The 20,982-nt window shown below is 38.3% G+C and overlaps 1 protein-coding gene across 1 annotated transcript in view; it reads right to left on the bottom strand.

The window, feature by feature from the left end:
• Positions 1–20,982, bottom strand: part of OXCT1 (3-oxoacid CoA-transferase 1) — a 151,507-nt gene that overhangs the window by 109,382 nt on the left and 21,143 nt on the right. Inside the window, exons 6-7 of the mRNA XM_036910883.2 lie at positions 16,610–16,716; positions 14,288–14,348 (exon numbers count right to left, since the gene is read on the bottom strand). Coding sequence (XP_036766778.2) covers positions 14,288–14,348; positions 16,610–16,716 — 168 coding nt within the window. The remainder of the gene's footprint in view (positions 1–14,287; positions 14,349–16,609; positions 16,717–20,982) is intronic.

Below are 20,982 nucleotides of genomic sequence, written 5' to 3'. Positions count from 1 at the left end.
TGTAAGTTTCTATTGACAGTTCTTCAAGCTCACTGATTCCTTCCTTGGCTGTATCCAGTTACTTAATGAGCCCATCAATGGTATTCTTTATTTCTGTCACAATGTTTTTCATTTCCAGCATTTCCTTTTTGATTCTTTCTTAGAGTTTACATTGTCCTTTTTCCATGACAGCCCTTAGAATATTAATCATAGTTGTTTTAATCTCCCAGTCTGATAATTACAAAGTTTGGTTCTAATGCTTGCTCTGTCTCTTCAAACTGTATTGTTTGTCTTTAATAATTCTTGTAACTTTTTATTGAAAGCCAGACATGATGAACTGAGTGAAAGGAACTGAGGTAAATGAGCCTTTAGTGTGATGTTTTATGTTTATCTGGCTAGGTGTTAGGTGGTCTTTATTGTCTGCTGTAGCTAGCTGTAGGTGTCAGATGCTAAATTTTTCTGTGGTGTCCTTGTTTTTGTCCCTTTTGTTGTCTTTAGGTTTTCCTAGAGACTTCTTAAATAAGGTCTGAGACATATAATTCTCTCAGTTGTATTACCTGTTATTGCACAGGAGCCCTACTATGTGGTTTTGGTTTTAGTTGTGGGGTAGGGAAGAGAGGGAAGCATCTATAGTCCTATGCATAGGTCGCAGTCTTTTAGTGAGTCTGCCCCCAGACTGTGACCTTCCCTAGCACTTCCAGTGTGGTGGTTTCCCCACCACTTACATGTGACTGAGATGAGAGGGTCTCACAGTTGGGTATTTCACATCCCCTACACGAAGGCTAGAGAGAACTGGAGTTAGTGATTTCCTTTACCTCAGCTCAGCTGGGCTCTGGTAAAACCTAGTAAGTTAGGCTCTGGTGAAAAAGTTTCTCGCGAGGGCAGACCTTGTTAAGAATAACAGAATGCTCTTGCTGTATTTCAAAATGGCTACTTTTTCCCTTCTCCTGCTGGAAACACAAGGAGATTTTTTTCTCCAATTTTCATTGTGATAATCTGGTAGTAATCCTGGAGGTAAAACTCATAAAAGTTTGCTCCCCACCCACCCAAGACTGGGTCAACCTGAAACTTTTAACACTCAAGCTTGTCCCCATTGAATATCCAGCAACTCATCAATTAATTTAGGGTTTCCTACACCAGTGCTGGTTCCCACAGGGATTTCTGCTTGTGGGCATCTGCTCCAGTAAGCTATGATTCTCTGTATCAGCCTGTCTGTCTCTCTAATTTTGGAGACAATGGGTTGCCCTGTGACCTCAGTTCTCTGATGAATCTAAGAAGTATTGTGGATTTTTAGTTTGTTTAGCTCTTTTCTTACTGTGAGGGCAAGAGTGGTGACTTCCATGCTCCTTAGATGGTGTACTGAAAACTAGAAATGCCTACAGTCATCCCCCCTACCCACAGGGTATATGTTCCAAGATGCCCAGTATATGCCTAAAACATGGACAGCACCAAACTCTATACATACTATGTTTTTTCCTATAAATACATACTTCAGATAAAATTTAACTTATAAATTAGGCACAGTAAGAGATTAACAACTAATAATAAAATAGAACAATTATAACAATATACTGCAATAAAAGTTACATGAATGTGGTCCCTCTTCTCAAAATATATTATACTCTATTAACCCTATTTCTAATTGTGATGATGTGAGATGACAAAATGCCTATAACAATGAGATAAAGTGAAGTGAATGACAAAGGCACTGTGATGTAGCATGAGGTTACTACTGACCTTCTGACGAGGATCATCTGGCTGACCATGGTTGACCATGGGTAACTCATACCATGGAAAGTGAAACCATAAGAGGGGACTACTGTACTTTTTAAGCAAATAATCATTGCCAGTATTCATTATATACAGTCCTAAACGTTCTATCTTGGTTTCACACTATTGTATAACACTATTTACCTTATTTTCAATTGACAGGGGGTGGGGGCAATAAGGGAGAACCATTCTAGCTTTCCAAGTCTGAAGGCACTCATTTCACAGCTTTATGGAGACATTTTTTATTAGTTTTAAGAGGTTAACGTTACTGAATGATTTTTAATTTTGTGTTTATGTTAAGTATTAACATTGTCCTAGAGCTACACTTAGTTGACTAAAAAATTCGATTAGCTAAAGATCTATAAACCTGCTGGTAAGGAGGTAGTAAATTATGTTAAAAATGTTAATATTACAAAATGTAAAGCAAAATGCATCTTAAAATATACCCTCTTCTCCTTTGCTTTTGCTGAAGAATATAAGCTTTGGAGACAGAAAGAAATGTGTTAAGATCTTGACTCTCTCCCCTTATTAGCTTCATTATTATAGTTTTTCCTTATGCTCATTTCCTCCCTCTATAAACCAAGGATAATAAAACCTACCTCACTGGGTTATTATAATGGATGACTTGAAGTGCTTTGCACTTAAGTGCATGGTATAAATAGCACTTATCACTTCTTTTGGTATTGCTATTGTTTTTACTATTATTAAGCTATAGCTCCCTTCACCTGCTATTGTCACTATTGAAAATATTTATTATACAGTCCACTGCACTTTGTGTAGGGCATACCTTAGCTGTATCCATTCTACTTAGACCACTTTACTGCCCCTCCTATTTTTGGGGAATGAATATCATGAAGAAAAGTTTTACATTCTGTTTTCCTTTCTCCTTATAAAACCTAGTTCTCATCCATCTACATACAAACTGCTACTTTGTATATTAAAAATATAAACCAAGAATAAAAATAAGCAGAATTTTTTTGGGTGCAGACATAATGGCAAAAGCACTGGGGAAAACTGTATAAATAAAAGAGCAATGAAAATACTACTTCTTCTTAAAGCAGGAGTTAATTTACAGAAGTGCTACACCAAAACTTTCAAACTCAACAGCCTTAATCCTGTAGCTTTTTATAGTCAACCTGCATTTATCTGAGTTTGATAACGATGAGTTTTCTTCCTTGAGTTTTGTCTGCACCAGCAAAGCTTTCCCAAGATTTAAAATGAAATTCTAAGCTTAAGAGAACTTTTTCACAATACAAAGCAAAACTTATATCTTCTTTCTCAATTATTAAGGAAACTAAAATAGGCTCTTTAAATGAATAACCCAGCTCCTTTTCACAGAAAACATGTAAAAGGTACTAGGGTTCTTCACATTCCTGTTTAACTTCCTTCCCATGGATTTGGATTTTAAATTCCCTTCAAAGTAACTGAATGTGGGCTTGGTTAGTTACAGGACACTGTGTACTAATGTGGAATTTCAGAAGCCAAATCGCAGAAGTGACTGTGCTCTTGGACATGAGTAGTCTTGGTTTCTTCACAGAATGAACCACAGAGTAGAAAAACATTATTTCCTCACAGTTAAGTAATTCTTGCTTTCTAATCTTTCATTATTTCTCCCATATTAGCCTACTGTTACAAATTTTTTCATCTAAAAAACAAAACCAAACATACTTTTTCATGCATCTGTGAAAATTCAGTAAGGCAAAGTTTTTGGAAGCAAGAGTGGAAACACACTTGCAGACTAATTTATTTGTAGGTAATAGTGTGCTTCCCTCCTAAGGGACTATGGAAAACAACTATTTGTGAACCTTAGTCTCTCTGATGTTTGCAGGCAGTGGCATGCCTGTGGCTGAACAAAAATCATCAATGAATTCGAGTCCTTCTTTATTCATTTTGTTTCTCTTGCTCACAAAAGAATAGCAAATGTTACTTTCACGCAAAAGAGATCAAGATGGATATTCAGCATGAGTGAATTTCCTCAGGAAACAATCTTTAGTTTTCATCCCAAACCAAAACATCTGAATTTTTTGAACCAAAGTACAAAAAGAGATAAATAAGTCATTGACTAATTCTCCATTTAAAATATAACAACAGAGAGAGCTCATCAATTTTTGAGTGTATGCAACTTAAGCTAATGAAATGGCAGATTTATAAGAACTTTCCTGTCTTCAAGGTGTCCAATAATGCTCCCCTTAAAAGTCATCACAGTTTGTGAATGACATATGGGATCAACATATTTAGGCTGATTTTGATGAATTTTAAATAGCAGGCAAGTCACTGATGATTAAAGCTAACAATATATTTAAAACACAATCTAGGTTCATTTTTTTATAACAACATGAGGATTTTAGAAGTTCAGATATTACAGAATTTTCATTCCCTTGGAACTCAAGAATATTAGAAGACAGAGAAAGAATAGGAATGACGCATCCTGCTAGCTGCCATCCATTGCACACATCTGTAATCATCATCCCTGGGTCAGTGGGAACAACAGCAGTAATCTGAGTTTTATTAACCAAAGCAGCCAAGGGATCAAGGTGAGGACATAGTATTTTAGAGTTTTAGGAAACACATTTAAATGCCCTGTTCCACCGGCGCTGAAAATATACCTGTGAAATGGGTAAACAGGAGATACTATAAAGAAGTTGGGATTCTAAAGTAGTCTGTCCAAGGTCACAAGGCTAATAATAGGCAAAGATGTGATGCTTAGTTCTGCTCACAAAAAGGAAAAAAAAGGACAAAGAAATACACTGAGACTCTTGAGGGCTTAGTCCTGAACTTGTTTCTCTAAGTGTTCTTTTCCAATCCATGACTCTAATTTAGCAAATATATTGATTTTTCCCAGTAGCATCATTCCTTCCAGACCTCTCCACTGAGGTCAACACCTCCGTGTCCTTCTACACCTGCAGCATCATCACTTGCATTCCTAAAATGACCAATCAAGCTTAGCAGAGCTTGTTTCTGCTCCTCCCACAAAAGCTGTTCCTTCCAGGTTTCCTCATCTCACTAAGTGAACCACTGCGCAAGTCAGTCTAGAAGTTATATTTTAATCTCTGCCTTTCCTCTACCCCAGCACTCCACATTGAAGGCATCAGCAAGTCTGATAGATTCCTCTCCCAAACACTGTGTACCTCAGTCCCATGAGCCCTCCCCACCTCCACTCTGCCATCACCTCTTGCCCGGACCAGCGCAAGTCTCCTCACTGGTCACCCTGCCTCCTTTCATGTCTCCCTAAAATCCATTCTACACACAGCAACCGAGCTAACTTAGCTTTTGTTTGCACTTAAAAAAAGGTCAAGCTCCTATAATATCCCACATGCCTACCTATTTACCTACATTTCTGGAGTTTTACAATTCTTATCGACAAGCATCTCAAAAATAAAGCCTCAGTAGTGTCACGGCATGCCAATGGCAGACAGAGCATGGAAAGTCAGAACTTAAACCAAGTCTTCCAAATAAGTGTCCTTTTCATTAAGTCATTCAAATTCCTAGCAATCTAGTCTCAGAAATGTATACATGTCTCACTTTTCTCATTTGTAATATTACAGTAAAACTGCTTCTTTCCTACCTCACCTGGTGATTAAAAGGATCACATGAGATAGTATCTGTGAAAATGCTTTGAAAAACATAAAGCATTATACAAAGTAATATAAAACACATGCAACTGCAGAAATGGCACCAAGTATGAAGTTTTCTGAGCCTTCATTTATAAGAAAGAGGAGTTAAAGAAGTTAAGTTAAAATAACTGACTCTTCATCTCGTCATTAGAATATATACATTTCAGCTGATTTAAGCCTTTTCTACTGCTTAGGAGGACTGGAGCTAGACAAGAATGCACCTGGCTGCCCTGGTTAACTTCTTGATTTCAGACTTTACCTTACCAACCAGTAAGAAATAACCGGAGAAATCTTACAAACATGCCTCTGACTAAAAAGAAACAGGAAGTTAAAAGCCAGTTTGGAAAGCTGAGAAAATCAGCCTCACCATGCCCAAATTCCCTCCAGTCCTCTCCTCCCTCCAGGACATGGAGGACACAGCTCCAAAGGGGATGAAAACCCAGGGCTGCAGGGCCCCTCAAACCGAAGGACACAGGCCAACTCCAACTGTGGTCCATTTCCACAGTTCCTGGAAACTCTGACAGTGAGCAGGAGCTGCAGCCGTATGCCAGACACTGCTCAGGAGCAGCCCTCACTCCATCGTCCCAGGGCAATAACATTCACCTGGCTCTGCATTTGTGTACACAAGAAACTGACCCTTGAGTATGTGATGAATCATAGGTAGAGAAAAGCAAGCTTTTTCTAATAAAATGAGTCCACTGATAACACAATTACATTAAATTCATATTTATTGACAAAGGAAACTGTAGGAAAAGATCTTAAGGAAACAGTAACAACTGTGGATAGATAAGCAAGTCATTGTAAATAATACTCCTTTCTTCATGATTGCCCCCAAAACTGGCCTATCAAATTGCATAGTCATTTCACTACTTTTACACAAATTCCTATTATTTGATTTAATTTTCAGCTGATTCCTTCCAAACCAGTTATCATTATTTTATTTCAGTTCTACATAAGCTCATTGGTTCTTTAAGAAATAATATGAGTGATGCTTAATACATTCCAGCTACAGAAATGCAAATTTTGCTGTAAGTCAAGAGTCTGTGAACTTTTTCTATAAAGGGCCAGATATTATTTTAGGCTTTGTGGGCTACATACTGCCACATAAACTTCTTTCCTTCTTTTTTTTGTAACAACCCTTTAAAAATATAAAACATTCTTAGCACTTGGGTGGTATAAAACTGGGCTAGAGCCTGTAGTTTGTCAACCCTTGTAAATAATAACTGAACTAATGGTATTTAGAACATACACAGATACACACAACACGAATCAGCACAACAAAACAAAACAACATGTTTTCATTTAAAACATACTGGTTCAACAGGCTTCCTTTTCTTGAAGCTGTACTAAAACTAGGAATGTTCTGTATTAGAGAAGGAAGAGGAATATGCCCTATTTTTCATGAGGCAATACATTCTGCCCCTGGTATTTTTTCTCTCCTCCCTAGGTGCTCAAGAATAAAAGATGTTCACTAAGAACTAATGAAGCATCACTTGTAATGTACATACTTAACAATGAAATTTAAAAGCTTAAGTTTATACAGTGCAGGTTGATAAAACAAATTGTGAAGCCTCAAAAATTATAAATAGATACAAAGTCAAAAAGCCAGGAATAGCTAGAATAAAATTCACCAATCCATCAAAAAAAGGGGGGATGTATTATTAAAGTCACTTTCTTTTAGGATCTCTGCACTAACAATAAAAAATAGCTCCAAAATTCTGTAAGGATAATGGCATACAAATAACTTGCTGTAATTGGTATTTCTACCCCACGATGCAACAATGTCCATTGTACCTGAGTTAATGGAACTCTCTCACATAGTTGCTGCATTGTTACCAAGCAACAAGAAATAGAATGTCAGGAATAGCACTTGATTTAATATATTTTTATCATCAATAAACCATATTTCTATTCTGCTACTTTTCTGGATGTAAACGGTCATTAGGCTAAAAATGGTATTTAATAATCTACAAGAGTATGCAAAAAAATGCAGTAAAGTTAACCCTGGCCCATTACAAAGTCCATGTTTTTTTAAAAATATTTACTGCTTCCTTAGTAGAAAAAGCACATATTAATGTAATAGTAATTCTATTACTGAGAAGATTATTTTGCCAAAATGCTCAAGTATAACATGTGTTCACTAAATATATCCCCCCTATTAGCATTCAAATATTTTCAAACCAATACTGCATTTCATGAAAATTCAAGTAAATGAATGAAGTCTTTCAGTTCTTCAATGCTTTAAAGTAAATAGAATCCATCTGTTCATTTCACTTACTTATGTAAAGGACATTACCATTTTACCTGTCAAAAGCATTCTATATCTGGCTAAGTATATAGCATAAGAATTTACAGATACCTCTTTCAGAGTGGTTTGGTAATTAATTTAAAAACAATGAAATCCACAAAGCATGAATAAAATCTTATAAATGAAAAACTAGAAGAGAAAGAAATATAAATTAAAGATAGTACATAATTTAACTAGTCTAAAAATCAATCCACGTAAATGATAATCACTCACCACATTCATCCCAATAGTTAACACTCAGGATGGTGACTCTATTTTGCCTTAGGATCAAGGGTCTCCAAAGTTCATGGGGAGTTGGTGGGAAAAGGGTGATCCTTCTTTTTGTGTTGTATCAAACAGCTCTCTTACTCTACCTCTCCTACCTTTTTGTAAAAGAACTCGTTGGCAAGTGTTTGACTCAAGGGGCCCATGTGGACGAAGCAAAAAGGAATGGGATGAACAATTCCTTGCTGTCCTCGTTCTTCTATCTGAAGTAGTTTTACCAGATAAATACTAAAGTGCAGTGAAGGGCATTTAATATATTATGCTTCACACAGTCAATGTCATAACTGACATTTCAGCCAAGCTCTCATAAATATCATGTCTCTGCATGTCAATTAGAGATTTGTGTGTGGGAATAAATTCCATACAGTCATGAAAAGTAGTTGCCTCTGTAAGGATTTGAGTGCCTGAAACTGAATCTGTCTAATGAAGTATCTCAACATGGTTAGAAGTGTTTCTCTTAAATGGATAGAAGCTTTAATTTTTTTCCTGTTTATACCAACTTTTTCCTTTCACTGTATCTTGAAAAAATTGAGTTTCACTGCTTTTGAAACAATAATAACACAAGGCACTTGCAATCTAAAGATTGGGAATAAAGAAGCTTAAGAGGAAAGGAATTATTTTTATCCCTTAGGTATTACCATTTTCTCTAAAGCATGAGAGAAGACAACCAAAGTCTCTAAAATGCTGATACTCAAATTTGCTGGCTTGGTGGACACTGAATGTTCATAGAATCCACTGAAGTGATTAAGTCACATGGTTAAAATCCACCATGTTCCTACCTTCCACTGTAGATTGAAACAACAAGTTTGATCAATCCTGCTACGATAATTCTTGAGGAGTTTTCAGTGCAAGTTTCTCCAAACAGAGCCAGAGAGTCACAGAAGCCAAGAGGCTCCGATCTCAAAATCACATTGTCCGCTCACCTCAGAGTTTTAAAGTGACATTTTGGTCTTACCAACTCTTGAGAACCATTACAAAATGAAGAAAGAAATAGAAATCATATTTCACATGGCCTCAGAAGAAGATAATGCCACGACTTTCCAGGAAGTTACCATTACATAAGACTCCTCAGCCTTCAACAAAGGGACAGTTCCTCATCCCTAGGCTTCAGTCCCACCAGGAGTGCTCCCACCTCGGGCCTCCCCCGCTGCTACTCCTACTGCCCAGACTGCTCCCCGCAGAGAGCTGCTGGGCTGGCTCCTCCCTGCGAGCTCTCACTTGGAAGAGGGGCCCTTTACTGACCGCCCTATCCAAAACTTGAGTTTCTTCTCCTGGCATTTCATGTCCCTTTCCATCCTTTGTTTTTTCTCTTTAACATTTATCAATATCTACTGCACTATATATTTTACTTGTTTATTTTATCTATTGTCTGTCTTGAGCATCAGAATGCAAGCTCCATGAGGGCAGGGATTTTTCTGTCTTGTTCACTGCTCTATTTCCAGAACCTAGAAAGGTACATGGCACACTAGAATTTCTGAGCTTCATTGAACTCTCCTGAAAATGTCATTGAGATATAATATCTGATACCTGTTTATAAATGATATAGGAAGAGAGAAATAGCAATGGAGTGTGGATGAGGAGGGAGGGATCACGGCCTGACCACCACTGGAGCTGGGTCACGAGCTCAGGGGGGTTCACGGTAGTCCTCTGCTTACTGTTGTATATGATCATTGTCCTTCATAATAAACATTAAAAACAAAAATTTTTAACATGATCTACACTGAAATCTTCCCCTTTCCTCACCCACCGATCAGAAACAACACATGTCTGCTTGGCAGGAAGGCAGACGTATCCCTAAATCTTTTCAGCTCGTTGATCTCCTATGGAGAAATGGCATGTGCCAGGCATTCATTCAGAACACAGAAGTCAGTTCCCAAAGCTTGCCTCTTCTAACAAAAAAGGCTTAGGATATCACTTGAGGGCAAAGTTTCCCATATATCCATACCTTATGACTTAAAATTTTTTTAAAGCAAGGGACTGACAGACACGATATTCCTGATAATGGTTATCACCCAGGGGAAGCAGGTGGATGAAAATGAGTACAAGCAATCCTCTACTTCTCATCTTAGGTGGGTTTACAGGTGTTCAATTTATTATTATGCTTCATAACCCACACAGGCTATATATATATTTTTTTTGTGCATCAAATACCATGCAACATAAATAATTCTTTCATAAGCAAATATATAGACATATCATAATATAAACATAATAAAAATAATTTTATTTAAGTTATGATAAATGAATATACTATTTTAACCTAAAGCTGAAATTAGGTAAAGAGTTGAAGAAGCCTTGTATAAACCTTGCTGTCTTCTAACACCAGCCACGGCACAACCCTGACAAGATCAGCAGTGTTATTTCCATCTCAGGCAGCAACAGCCTCCAGTGGCTGAGTCAGACGACCTTTTCTGACAGCACAGGCATGCCAGGCTGCTTGTGAAGATAAAAGCATCATCAAGTCTCCTGAGTGAAGCACTCCTGCCACCGCCCCCCACCTCAGGTTTTGTATTATGAGTCACTTAAAAAAAAAAGTTTAGAAACTTCCCAGATAAAGCCAGCATGGTGGGATATGCAACCAGGAGGCTGGTAGAGGGGCTAACAGGGAGTTAAGTGGTTAACAAGACCACCCCAAAAGCCAAATGAGTTCCCCTGGGAAGACACAACAGTGCTTTCATCTCCTTACTACACACAGAACACAATGCCAAGAGACAGTCCCTGCCTGGTTTTGCACTTAAACTTGTGAAGTTTAGGGAAGACGTCACCCACTCAGAGAGAAGGAAGTCCAGAAATAACGTTGCTGGGTTAAAAAGAGAAACATCTTTCTGGCATGTGTGTCAATATGTTCACCCACTTGCACTGTTTTTTCCCAGTAACTCCCCAGTGACTGAAGCGGACGGAAATACAGCCAACAGTCATTATGGCACAACTTTGTGTGAAGCATGCAAATAGCGGCAGGTTTAAAGAAATACAAATGAAATACTCATACTAGTTTTGTTAAAGGAGAAAACAAACATACTTGATCACCTCTTTGGTTTTACACAACTCACATTTGCTTAGAGCACACCTGAAAGGGAAAACTTTTCCAAAAGCAGTGACATCCCCTTTACCACTAGAAAATAACTCATACTGGAAATAATTCATACTGAGGGCAAATTTGATATTCTCTTTAATTCAAGATAAATACATTGGTTTACTTCTTGACATAAAACGTTTACTGTAAAGTAATTAGAGAAATTATGAACAAAAGCAAAAGGTAGCCTGTATGTTCCTTTGCCACCCTGCTTCTAAGTTCAAAAAAAGTTTAAGGTGTCTAAGAGAATCAGCACTACTATTTTAAATATTTATAGTTCTACCCTTAAAACTCAAGTTTCAGGATGTACACAGGAGAGAAAGGTTGAAAAGATGCAGCATTGTGGATTGGCCTGGAGCTTTAAGAGACAGGCTCTAACCCAGATTCTCCTACTGAAAAGCCCTCTATTTCCTCATCTGTGGCAAAGGGGATGAGCTAAGAGTTGTAAAAACATAGTCTTTGACTATCTGAGATGTAAGGTGCATTCCCTGTTAGAGTTCCCATTGCTGAAGATAGTGCAGTACCAGACATTCAGTCACTATGTTTAGGGAAATTTGTGAAAAGCTGCAAGGTTCAAAGAGGCCACACAATAGAACACACAGAGTCCAAGGGAAAGACTGAATGAATCCATTGAGCTATTGATCACAGGATGATGCCTTTCTCAAAGCCATCTCCAGGCACATGGTACTACAGGAAAAAAAGACCATCATCAGAATAATTGGCAGGGAAGGTCAAGGATAAAGAAATCAATTAGCCAAAAAACTCCTTCTCTGCTTGATTTTAAAGTTAGCATTGAAATGGACTATTTCTGAAGATTTAATATCTTTCAAGAGTTTGAAACATCATCCATTTATGATGATTTTAGGGCACTTTCTAAAATAATGGAAACGAGCAGACACCTGGATCAGTCATCTATGGTTCTATCCTAGCCCCACCTAGCTGTGTGACCTCAGGTAGATGTATAAAGTCCTCATCTGTAGAATACTAATAAAGGTTCCTATATCATAAGACTGTTAAGTGGATTAAAAAAATAATGTACATGAAGGATATACTATGACTAATACACAATAAACGCTTGATTAACGGTAGCTATTATTATTGTTAATATTTACCAGGCAAGAGAATATGTGGACAATTTATGATCTTTGAAGATTCCTATTAAATACTACATTTCAGAAACTGGCTTGTAATCATCCATGCCAGTAGGACCACAACAAAATAAAGCAGGACAAGGCTAGATTAAAACAATGACACCATCTTGGAGACTGACACAGGTAATGGAGTAAACAGAACATAGCAGAGAAGAGGAGCTGGAGGTCCAGGGTACCCACTAAACTCAGAATAACATAAAAGTCACGTCAAAATAGACTTCTCATATCAGAAAACACCCAATCTACTCACCATCCCCAATTTCAATTATTTCCCACTTTTAAGAGCAAGTTCTAACAAATCAACCTATGGGCATGCAGAGAGGCGGGGCTTACAAAAATCTATTATTTAAATAGCTGTTTTGCATAATTTGTGAACTAGAATGACAAATTAAATTTCATCTTGAACTTTCTAAGTAAGTTCTCTCCCCTCAAACTTTCTACAGTGATGATAATGTTTTATATCTATGTCAACCAACACAGTAGTTGCTAGCCATTATGTGGCTACTGAAGAGAAACTGAATTTTTACTTTGTTTAATTTTAATTAATTTAAAAGTTGCATATAGCCAGTGGCTACCATGTTCAACAGCATGGGTCTAGTCCATTGGGAGTGGCTATCTGCAGCACTGTATTGAAAGGGATCCTGAAGTGAGTTCAGGCGCAGCAGGAAGAGCGCTAGGACAGATCGGAGATGTGCGTGCTAGGACACGGGAGGACATCCTTTACCAGATTTGCAGACTCAGTTAAGGCTTTATCTCCCCATTCCTTATGCCAAAGAGAACCTCTCTTCTATTTCCTACACTGATTCTCAGACACTAGAGTGCCATATTCTGCTCTGGAAGAAGTAAGGTTGGCTGAAAAGAACCAGATCACAAAAGAAGAAGAAAAGAAAAAGAACCTGGCCCAGGTCAGTGCACAGCACCGCCCCTGCCACTCAGGAGAAACGCTGCTTTCTGGCACTTCTACAGAAGTGCATGCCACCAATAAAGGGTTCAATTACAGACGATTTTAAGCTTTGTTACAGGCTTTTTTCCAGTCATGTTATAGATGTGTGCCATGGACAAGTCATTAAGAGGATTCAAAAACAGACTACACAGACAGAGTGAACCACATTATCTTTTTTAAATGCAGAAAATGTACTAACGCCACTGCAAAAGAAACCACCATGCCTGGGCTGAAAGTACCACATCCTCCAGCACTGTAAAAATAATATGTATCACTTCCCAAGAGAGGAACAGAATTCCAGCTTTCGACTGTTTCAAAAATACCACTGTACTGCCTCCATGAAGTATCACATGGAGAGTCAAAAGATGCCACATACAAAATTACCATCATGAGAAAAATCAAGTACATACATTCTCATCTCCAGATCCCAAGATGGAGTCCTATAAAGCCCTCCAAGGGAAAGCCGCCTCAAACTCCCATGAAAATCTGGTTCCAAGGTGGTCCTCAAAGCCTCAGTTAAGAATCATTTTGAAGCCTCCTTTCAGGTTCAAATATTTATAAACAAATGACAGGGGGTTTGGTATAAGCCCCTATTTTCATCCCAGAGTTATAGCCCTGAGAAAGCTCTAGAATTATTCAAGTTTCTCTGAAGCCCTGAGATATCCCAAAGGCTCTAGAACACTTCTTCTCTTCCAAGCCCTGAGATAACCCAAAGAAAAGTCAGTCAGTTCTAACTGCTCCAAACAGAACCACATCACAGCAATTTTTTTATTACCCTCCTTACTCTTTAAAGAATTCACAGTATCCAACACAGTAAGATAATGAACTCTCCTCTCCTGATATAACTTACTATTTTCCTGGGGTTCTGTATAAAAAAATTCATCTTGTGATTTTACCCAAGGACTATTTTACTCAAGTACCAAAGGACCTTTATAAGCTGGTCAGTCTCATGGCTTGATCCCCAGGAGGAACATTTTAGTGAGACCCTAGCTAACAAGAAAGCTAATGTTACAGCAAAATTTCAACTATTACATATTTAAACAGAATCTTTCACTATCCAAAATGAAAAAGTGGTCATTGTCTGCCCTCCAAAAACAAATAAACTATTGTACTTTTTAAAAACTAATATATAACATCAAGTTTAAAAAGTAACATCAGAAAATCAGAAACAACCTCTTCTCTTACCTCTACAACTGTGGTTTCTGCAGCTTTGCACATTGGCAAGTTGAAATTCCTTGCACTTTTCCTACATTAGGAATGGGAAAAGTAAAGAAGTGGGGAAAGAAGACCAAAAATAAGAAAAGCATGTCTCTCTCAGCTTTATACATTAAAAGAATTTCTAAAAACTAAGAACCTGTGACTATTTGTTAAAAAGTTATCATGTTTTAGGTAAGTTTAGTAACTTTTATAAATAAAACAATATGATGGACACTTCATTCAATTATGTAGTCTTTTATGGGGTTGAAGAAAAGAGGTACTATTTTTCACATTCAACATACAGATTATACATAGAAAAATAAAATGAGTATTAATAAATCTATTTAAAACTAATATCCCTATATTTTTCATTGGGATGCCATTTTGTTTCTGTAGATAAATATTTCACTAAACTTGCTCTTGCTAAAATATTAAGGGATTTGGCAAATGCTTGATATGAGAAGGTATGATAATTATATTCTCAATTTTAAATTGAGAAATTAAATGAAACTATTGCCGAAATTAAATGAAACACTCATTGGCAATGTGGGAGTCACCTATAAAGATCATTCTAGAGAACCAATTTCTAATGAAATTTTTTTAAAGTACAATATCCACATCAGACCCTGAGGGGTAAAAAATTCAAGAAGGTTGCAATTTTGCTGATGGTTTTACACTCCCAAGTTCCTAAATTAATGTACCTTGTCTAACCATAAAAACTTTAATGTATTTTTATTTTTGAGAATATAAATAGAAAAATTTCTTTTGTAAAGGGAAGTAAGTCACAGCTATGTTTTACTAGCTCTTTTAGGCCACCAATGTTTATTGCACTTGGATTAAAGGATGGGTTTAAGGGTAAGTGTGTCCTTGAGAGAGGAGTCCTCGCATGTTTCACAAGTTGCTGGGCTGGATTCCACCAGACGTCCAGCATCAGAACCTCCAAGGCCAGAGAGGCCAGAGGCAAAAGCATGCAGAGCTGTCCCACTTTAACAATGGCCTAGACAGACATCTGTATTGTCCCACTAAATGTAAAGGTTGTTCTAGAAGCCAGCTCTTAGGAATCTAGATCACTTGACTATTGGTGATGAGCAGTCTTGTTTCACTCCAAAGCTTATTAACCACAGGCATACAGTGGACGCTTAGAATAGCCCTTGTGCAGTCTTCAGAGCCAAGCAATACAGCACAGGGCAAACTCAGGGAAATACTTTAAATAATTCATTTCCATTGGCTACCATACAAATTCTTTATTCTTTTTCAAAAAGCAACTAAGCTTTGCAAACATTACACCAAAGTGTCTTATAAAATAGACATGATGCAAAATGTCATCTGCAATTGTCAAATTAGTTGTAATTTTTAAAAACTGGCTGAATTCAAGATATCAAATGTAGTATTACTATAGTAAGTTCCTCAAAATGAACAAAAACCTGAGAGTAGTCACTAAGAGTTTGTGATCACAAGCTATATTTGGTAAAGATAAAAAATTGCTAACTAAAAGAAGCAAATGACAATCTTCTGAATAAGAAAACTATTTCTGTAACCTAACAGGTAATCTTCAAAACCAAACATTCTGGAAAATTTTTATGTGCACATTCAAAGGCGGCATAATTTTCAAAAAAACTACTATATAATCTATAAATCCAAGACACTAAATACTTTGTGTTGAGTGTAACTAGAGTACTCAAAAGACCCTAAACTCTATTAAGGCCTATGGTTTAATATCTGTGGCTATCCAGATAATGAGAATGAACATGCAGCATTATTAAGGTTCATCAACTTTTCAGATAGAACTTTTAAAATCATTTCTTAATTGACAGAAGAGGAGTAGAAAAGAACTGACCCAAATGATTACTACCACTATCTTTCCAGAATATCGAAGTTAACAGGCATTGTTAAGACAATGCAGATAAATAACGGTATCAAAATTAAATATAACTATATGCTTTTGTCACATTTCTAAATAAAATTTTAACATTATAACTAGTTTTAGCAACTGAAATAGAGCAGGGGCAAAAATAACTTGTATGGGACTCTACCCCACACGAGTATACAGAGTCACACGGTTAACAAGCAGGGCAAGATGAACACCAAGCACGCAGAACAGAGTCCCCCAAACACACTGTACAAGCACAGCAGCAGCCCTGTATACACACAGATACATACATGTGGGTGTGTTTGATTTTAAGCCATTTTTAAAAAGAAATTTTTAAATACCAAACACATGAAGGTATCTTATTTTTTAATCATAACTTAGGAAATACAAAGTTGCTAAAATGCATTACATTAATGTTTTTTTTAAGAGCATCATACTACCTGAAAATCACATTTCCTGCTCGGTCTGCCTTCCAAGCCTTCACCAAAGCAAATTCCCCTGTAATTGCTTCCTCCAAAATAAAATGCTGGCCATTAAACTCCCTCACCTGCAGGAGACAAAAAGGACATTGTCAGTTTTTACACAGGTCTTGTGATTGTGATATCTGCTTGACAGAGGCAGATAATGGGACACAAGCCTGGTCAGAAAAGGTTTCTCAGAAGGAGAAGAATCTAAACTGAGACATCAAGAATGAGCAAGTGGGATTTAGTCAAAGGTTTGGGATGGGGGGCAGACTGAAGGAACAGCATGTGCAAAAGCTCCACAGCAAGAGACAAATGTGAGTAAGTTCTATATGCTTAAGGCATAGACTATATGTGTTAGCATTCATTTTATTATTTGTGTGTATAGCTTATATATTGAACATGAAAAAGAGTCTTCTGAATAGACATTTTTTCCCACGGAAACATAACCAACAGACACATGAAAAGTTGCTCCACATTAGTAATCATCTGGGAAATGCAAATCAAAACCACAATGCGATGTCACTTCACCCAGTCAGAATGGCTACTATCTAAAAGATAAGAAATAACAAGTTTTGGGAGGATGTGGAAAAAAAGAACCCTCATCATTGCTGGTGGGACTGTGAATTGGTGCAGCCACTATGGGAGGCAGATAGTATTGAGGTTTCTCAAAAAAACTAAAAATAAGAATACCATATGACCCAGCAATTCCACTTCTGGGAATTTACCTGAAAACAAAATCACTAATCCAAAAAGGTATATGTACTCCCATGTTTATTGCAGAATTATTTACAATAGTGAAAATATGGAAGCAACCTAATCTCCAATGATAGATGAATGGGTAAAGATGTGGTACATATATATAATGGAATATTATTCAGCCATAAAAAAGAATGAAACCTTGCCATTTGCAAAATGGATGGGGCTACAGAGTATTATGCTAGGTGAAATAAGTCAGACAGAGAAAGAGAAATACCATATGATTTCATTTACATGTAGTACTGAAAAAAACAAAACAATGGACAAACAAAACAGAAATAGACTCATAGACACAAAGAACAGACTGGTGGTGCCACAGAGAAGGGGGTTGGATAAAATAGGAGAAGGGAGGGAAAAAATTAGTGACAATGTTTGGTATCTGGACCTGGAAGGGATGGTTCAATGAGTATATACACATTTCAAAATGCATTGAGCTGTGCACTAAGATCTATACATTTTACTATATGTACTTCAATGAGAAAAGTTTTAATAATAATAAATAAAAACAGTCCTTTCCCTCCACCCCAGAAAAAAACTATGTAAGTAACATGAAATAGGCAATGTATTACTTTTGTATATAAAATACTTACTAAACGCCATTCATCTCTAATTAATCTATGATAATGTACCGAGATTTTATTGGGATTCCTAGAATTTGTAGATTAATTTGGAGAGAACTGACATGCCCTATCTTCCTACCTGCAAGCATAATATATGCCTACATTTTTTAAATCTTTTACCTCCTATAATAGTTTGATAATTCCTCCCCAAAAACCTTTGTATATATTTTCGGGGATTACTCATTGGTACCTTCAGTTTCTGATGCCACTACCAATGTTATATTTTATTCTAATAGACCTTTTCTTTTGTCACTGCTGGTCTAACAGAATACTACTGATTTTCTAAGTTTATTGCCTTTTAATTCTACTGCAAATGGCAGGGAGGGGAGAAGCAGCATAAAGCAAAAATATGTCATTGCATTTGGTTGCTTTTTTCTTCTTGGAGATTTAGCTGTGGAAATTGAAACAAGAGGGTCATCATCAGTGTCCACTCCGTCACCAAACGGATGGCAGCCAGGTGGTGGCCAAACTCCATTCTCATTCCTACTCCACCACCTAGTGGACAATTGCATGCATTTTTTTTTTTTTTTAATAGAACGCTTCAGTAGAAAGTTTAACTCCATTTACTTTTTCTTTAACGGTGGTTTAAGAAAGAAATCATGTCTTGAAGATCAGCTTCCTTAAAGGCATCATCCCACTTTCCTGATAGAAAATATTAATGAATTTAGGGAATCACTGATGAATGAGGATCTTACTATGAACTTAGACAAATTATATGAAAGATATTTATAAGCTACACAGCAATATACACTTTTAGGTCTTAAGTACTTCAAAGTCATTACGGTAACACCAGTGACGATAGTTGAGTATTTTACATACAAATCTAGAAAACTACATACAGATCTAATTAATCATCTACTAACCCAGGGCAAAGTTTTAAAAAAAATTTTTTTTTCCACTCCAATTGTATAATTTCCTGACGGGTGTACTACACACCAGGGGTTGCTGAGAAGCTCTTAAAAATTTTTTAAACAGGAAAGGAATTGGTTTCCTCAAACTAGCTGTTCTAGTCACTTGAAAGGCTGTGCATTTCATTTCAGTTTCATCCGAAGTCTTTTCAGTCCTTTCTTGAATCCACTGTAATCAAGTAACTTTTCACCGCCCCAGAAAAATCACTCTTGAAGGTCGCCAACAACCCCCCTGTTTCCAAATCCAATGGCCGGATGACAGTCCACTACCCAGCCTCTTCACACTCTGACACAGTGGATCACTCCCGCCTTTATAAAACACTCCTTGCCTTTCAAATGACCAAGCTCACCTGGATCTTCCCCACCTTCAAACACAGACAGGGTCTCCATCTGCGCTCCTGCCCTCGGCGCTCGTCCCACAGGCCGAGCTCCCAAATCAGCCACGCGAAGCCAAGCTGCTTGAAGGCGCCCTTTCAGGACAAGCTGCTGGGCGCGTCTCTGCTCCGCGGGTCCAAGAACGGTGAGGAAGCCCCCGTCCCCCTAACGCTAGGCAGGGCACAAACAGTTCAGAACTGCTGTGTCTGGAGACAAACGCCGTGGTGAGAAGGCGTTGCCTCCCTGCGGCACAGCGCCCTTCTGCTCCCTGGGAAGAGCCAGCCGAGCGGCAGGGCGGCGACCACCACCAGAGCAGCCCCTGAAGGCTGTCCTCCGCTTCCTAAGGCTCAACGACTCGCCAAGCTGGACCTGTCCGGGCGGTCCGGGCTCCCTCACAATTCAGGGGATATGGGCTTCCTTCAGATCCCTCCAGGAAGCCCGTTTAACACCTCCAAAGGGCCTGCGGCGGCTCCAAGCCCTCCCCGAAGTGCTGCCCCCGTGCACCTCTTGCAGCCCCTGGGCACCTCGGGGGCACCCGGTCCACACGGAGCTCTCTGGGGGCCCGCGCTGCGCCCTTCCTGCAGTCGCGTCTCTTCCTACAGCCCACAGCCAATCCGTCGGTGAATCCTGGGGCTCTGCTCTCAACGTATATCCTGATTTCAACTTTCCCTCACAAATTCCACCTTTACCACCTAAAACCTTCCACTTCCGCCTGGATTAACACAATCGCCTCTTAATCTCTCTCGATGCTTCTGTTCTTGCACCACCAGCAAAAACCTCCCCACCCAACCGCCAGTGATCTTTCCAAAATGTAACGCAGAGCAGCACATCACTGTCCTGTCACCACTCAGAACTGTCTGTTGTTCTCACCACACTCAGTAAAGTCCAAATTCATACAACATGGCTCCCGCCCCTCTTCGACCTTCAACCCCCCCACCCCAGTCTGGTCTACCACCTCCTTGGCCACCGATTTTTCTCTCTTCCCCGGGCCCTACTTGATTTTTCTTCATGGCACTTTCACTAGTGGCAGTATGTGTTTGTTTATTCATTCCTTGTCAGTCCGTCCAGCAGTAGGGGACGTTGTCTTGATCATCTATTTTCCCACCATACTGAGACCAGTGCCTGGCAGAGTGTCCTGGCAAAGGACCTCAATAAATATCACCGAACTAAAGAATTCACTCAGTTCCCCTTTCTACCATAAACAAGGGAAGAAATAAAGGGCTTAGCATGGCCATTTCAAGAACCTGTCATATTCCTAAGGGAGTCAAACAAAATACAAAACTAGATTCATGGACCTGACTCCAGGCAGAAAGGAACCTCGGTATTCAGGACAGATTCCAATCCACCCTAGGTTTTCCCATTAATGCCATAACTTGTGGCAAGCTTTCAAGGTACTGACTCAATTTTTCTGGTCATCTTTATCCATATTGTTGACACCCATTTTAAGAATTAAGCTCCTCTCTTTTACTTTGTCAAAAACATTTTAAACCTAATTAAGCACAAAGAAAGAAGCAGATAGACTATAAAAAATGTTAATAAGCACTTTGAGTTAATATAGGTCACTCTAAGCAGAAAGGCAAAGCTCCAGATGGAGGACACTGCTGGAGACAAACAGTGACAACAGGGGACACATCCAGTGACCTTTCGTTGTCCCTCAAAAACACGGAGGTGCAGAGCTAACACCCCTAAA

Source organism: Manis pentadactyla, chromosome 2 (genome assembly GCF_030020395.1).
Source record: "Manis pentadactyla isolate mManPen7 chromosome 2, mManPen7.hap1, whole genome shotgun sequence".
In the NCBI taxonomy this organism is placed as follows: Eukaryota; Metazoa; Chordata; class Mammalia; order Pholidota; family Manidae; genus Manis; species Manis pentadactyla.
This window is presented reverse-complemented; position numbering and strand designations above follow the sequence as displayed.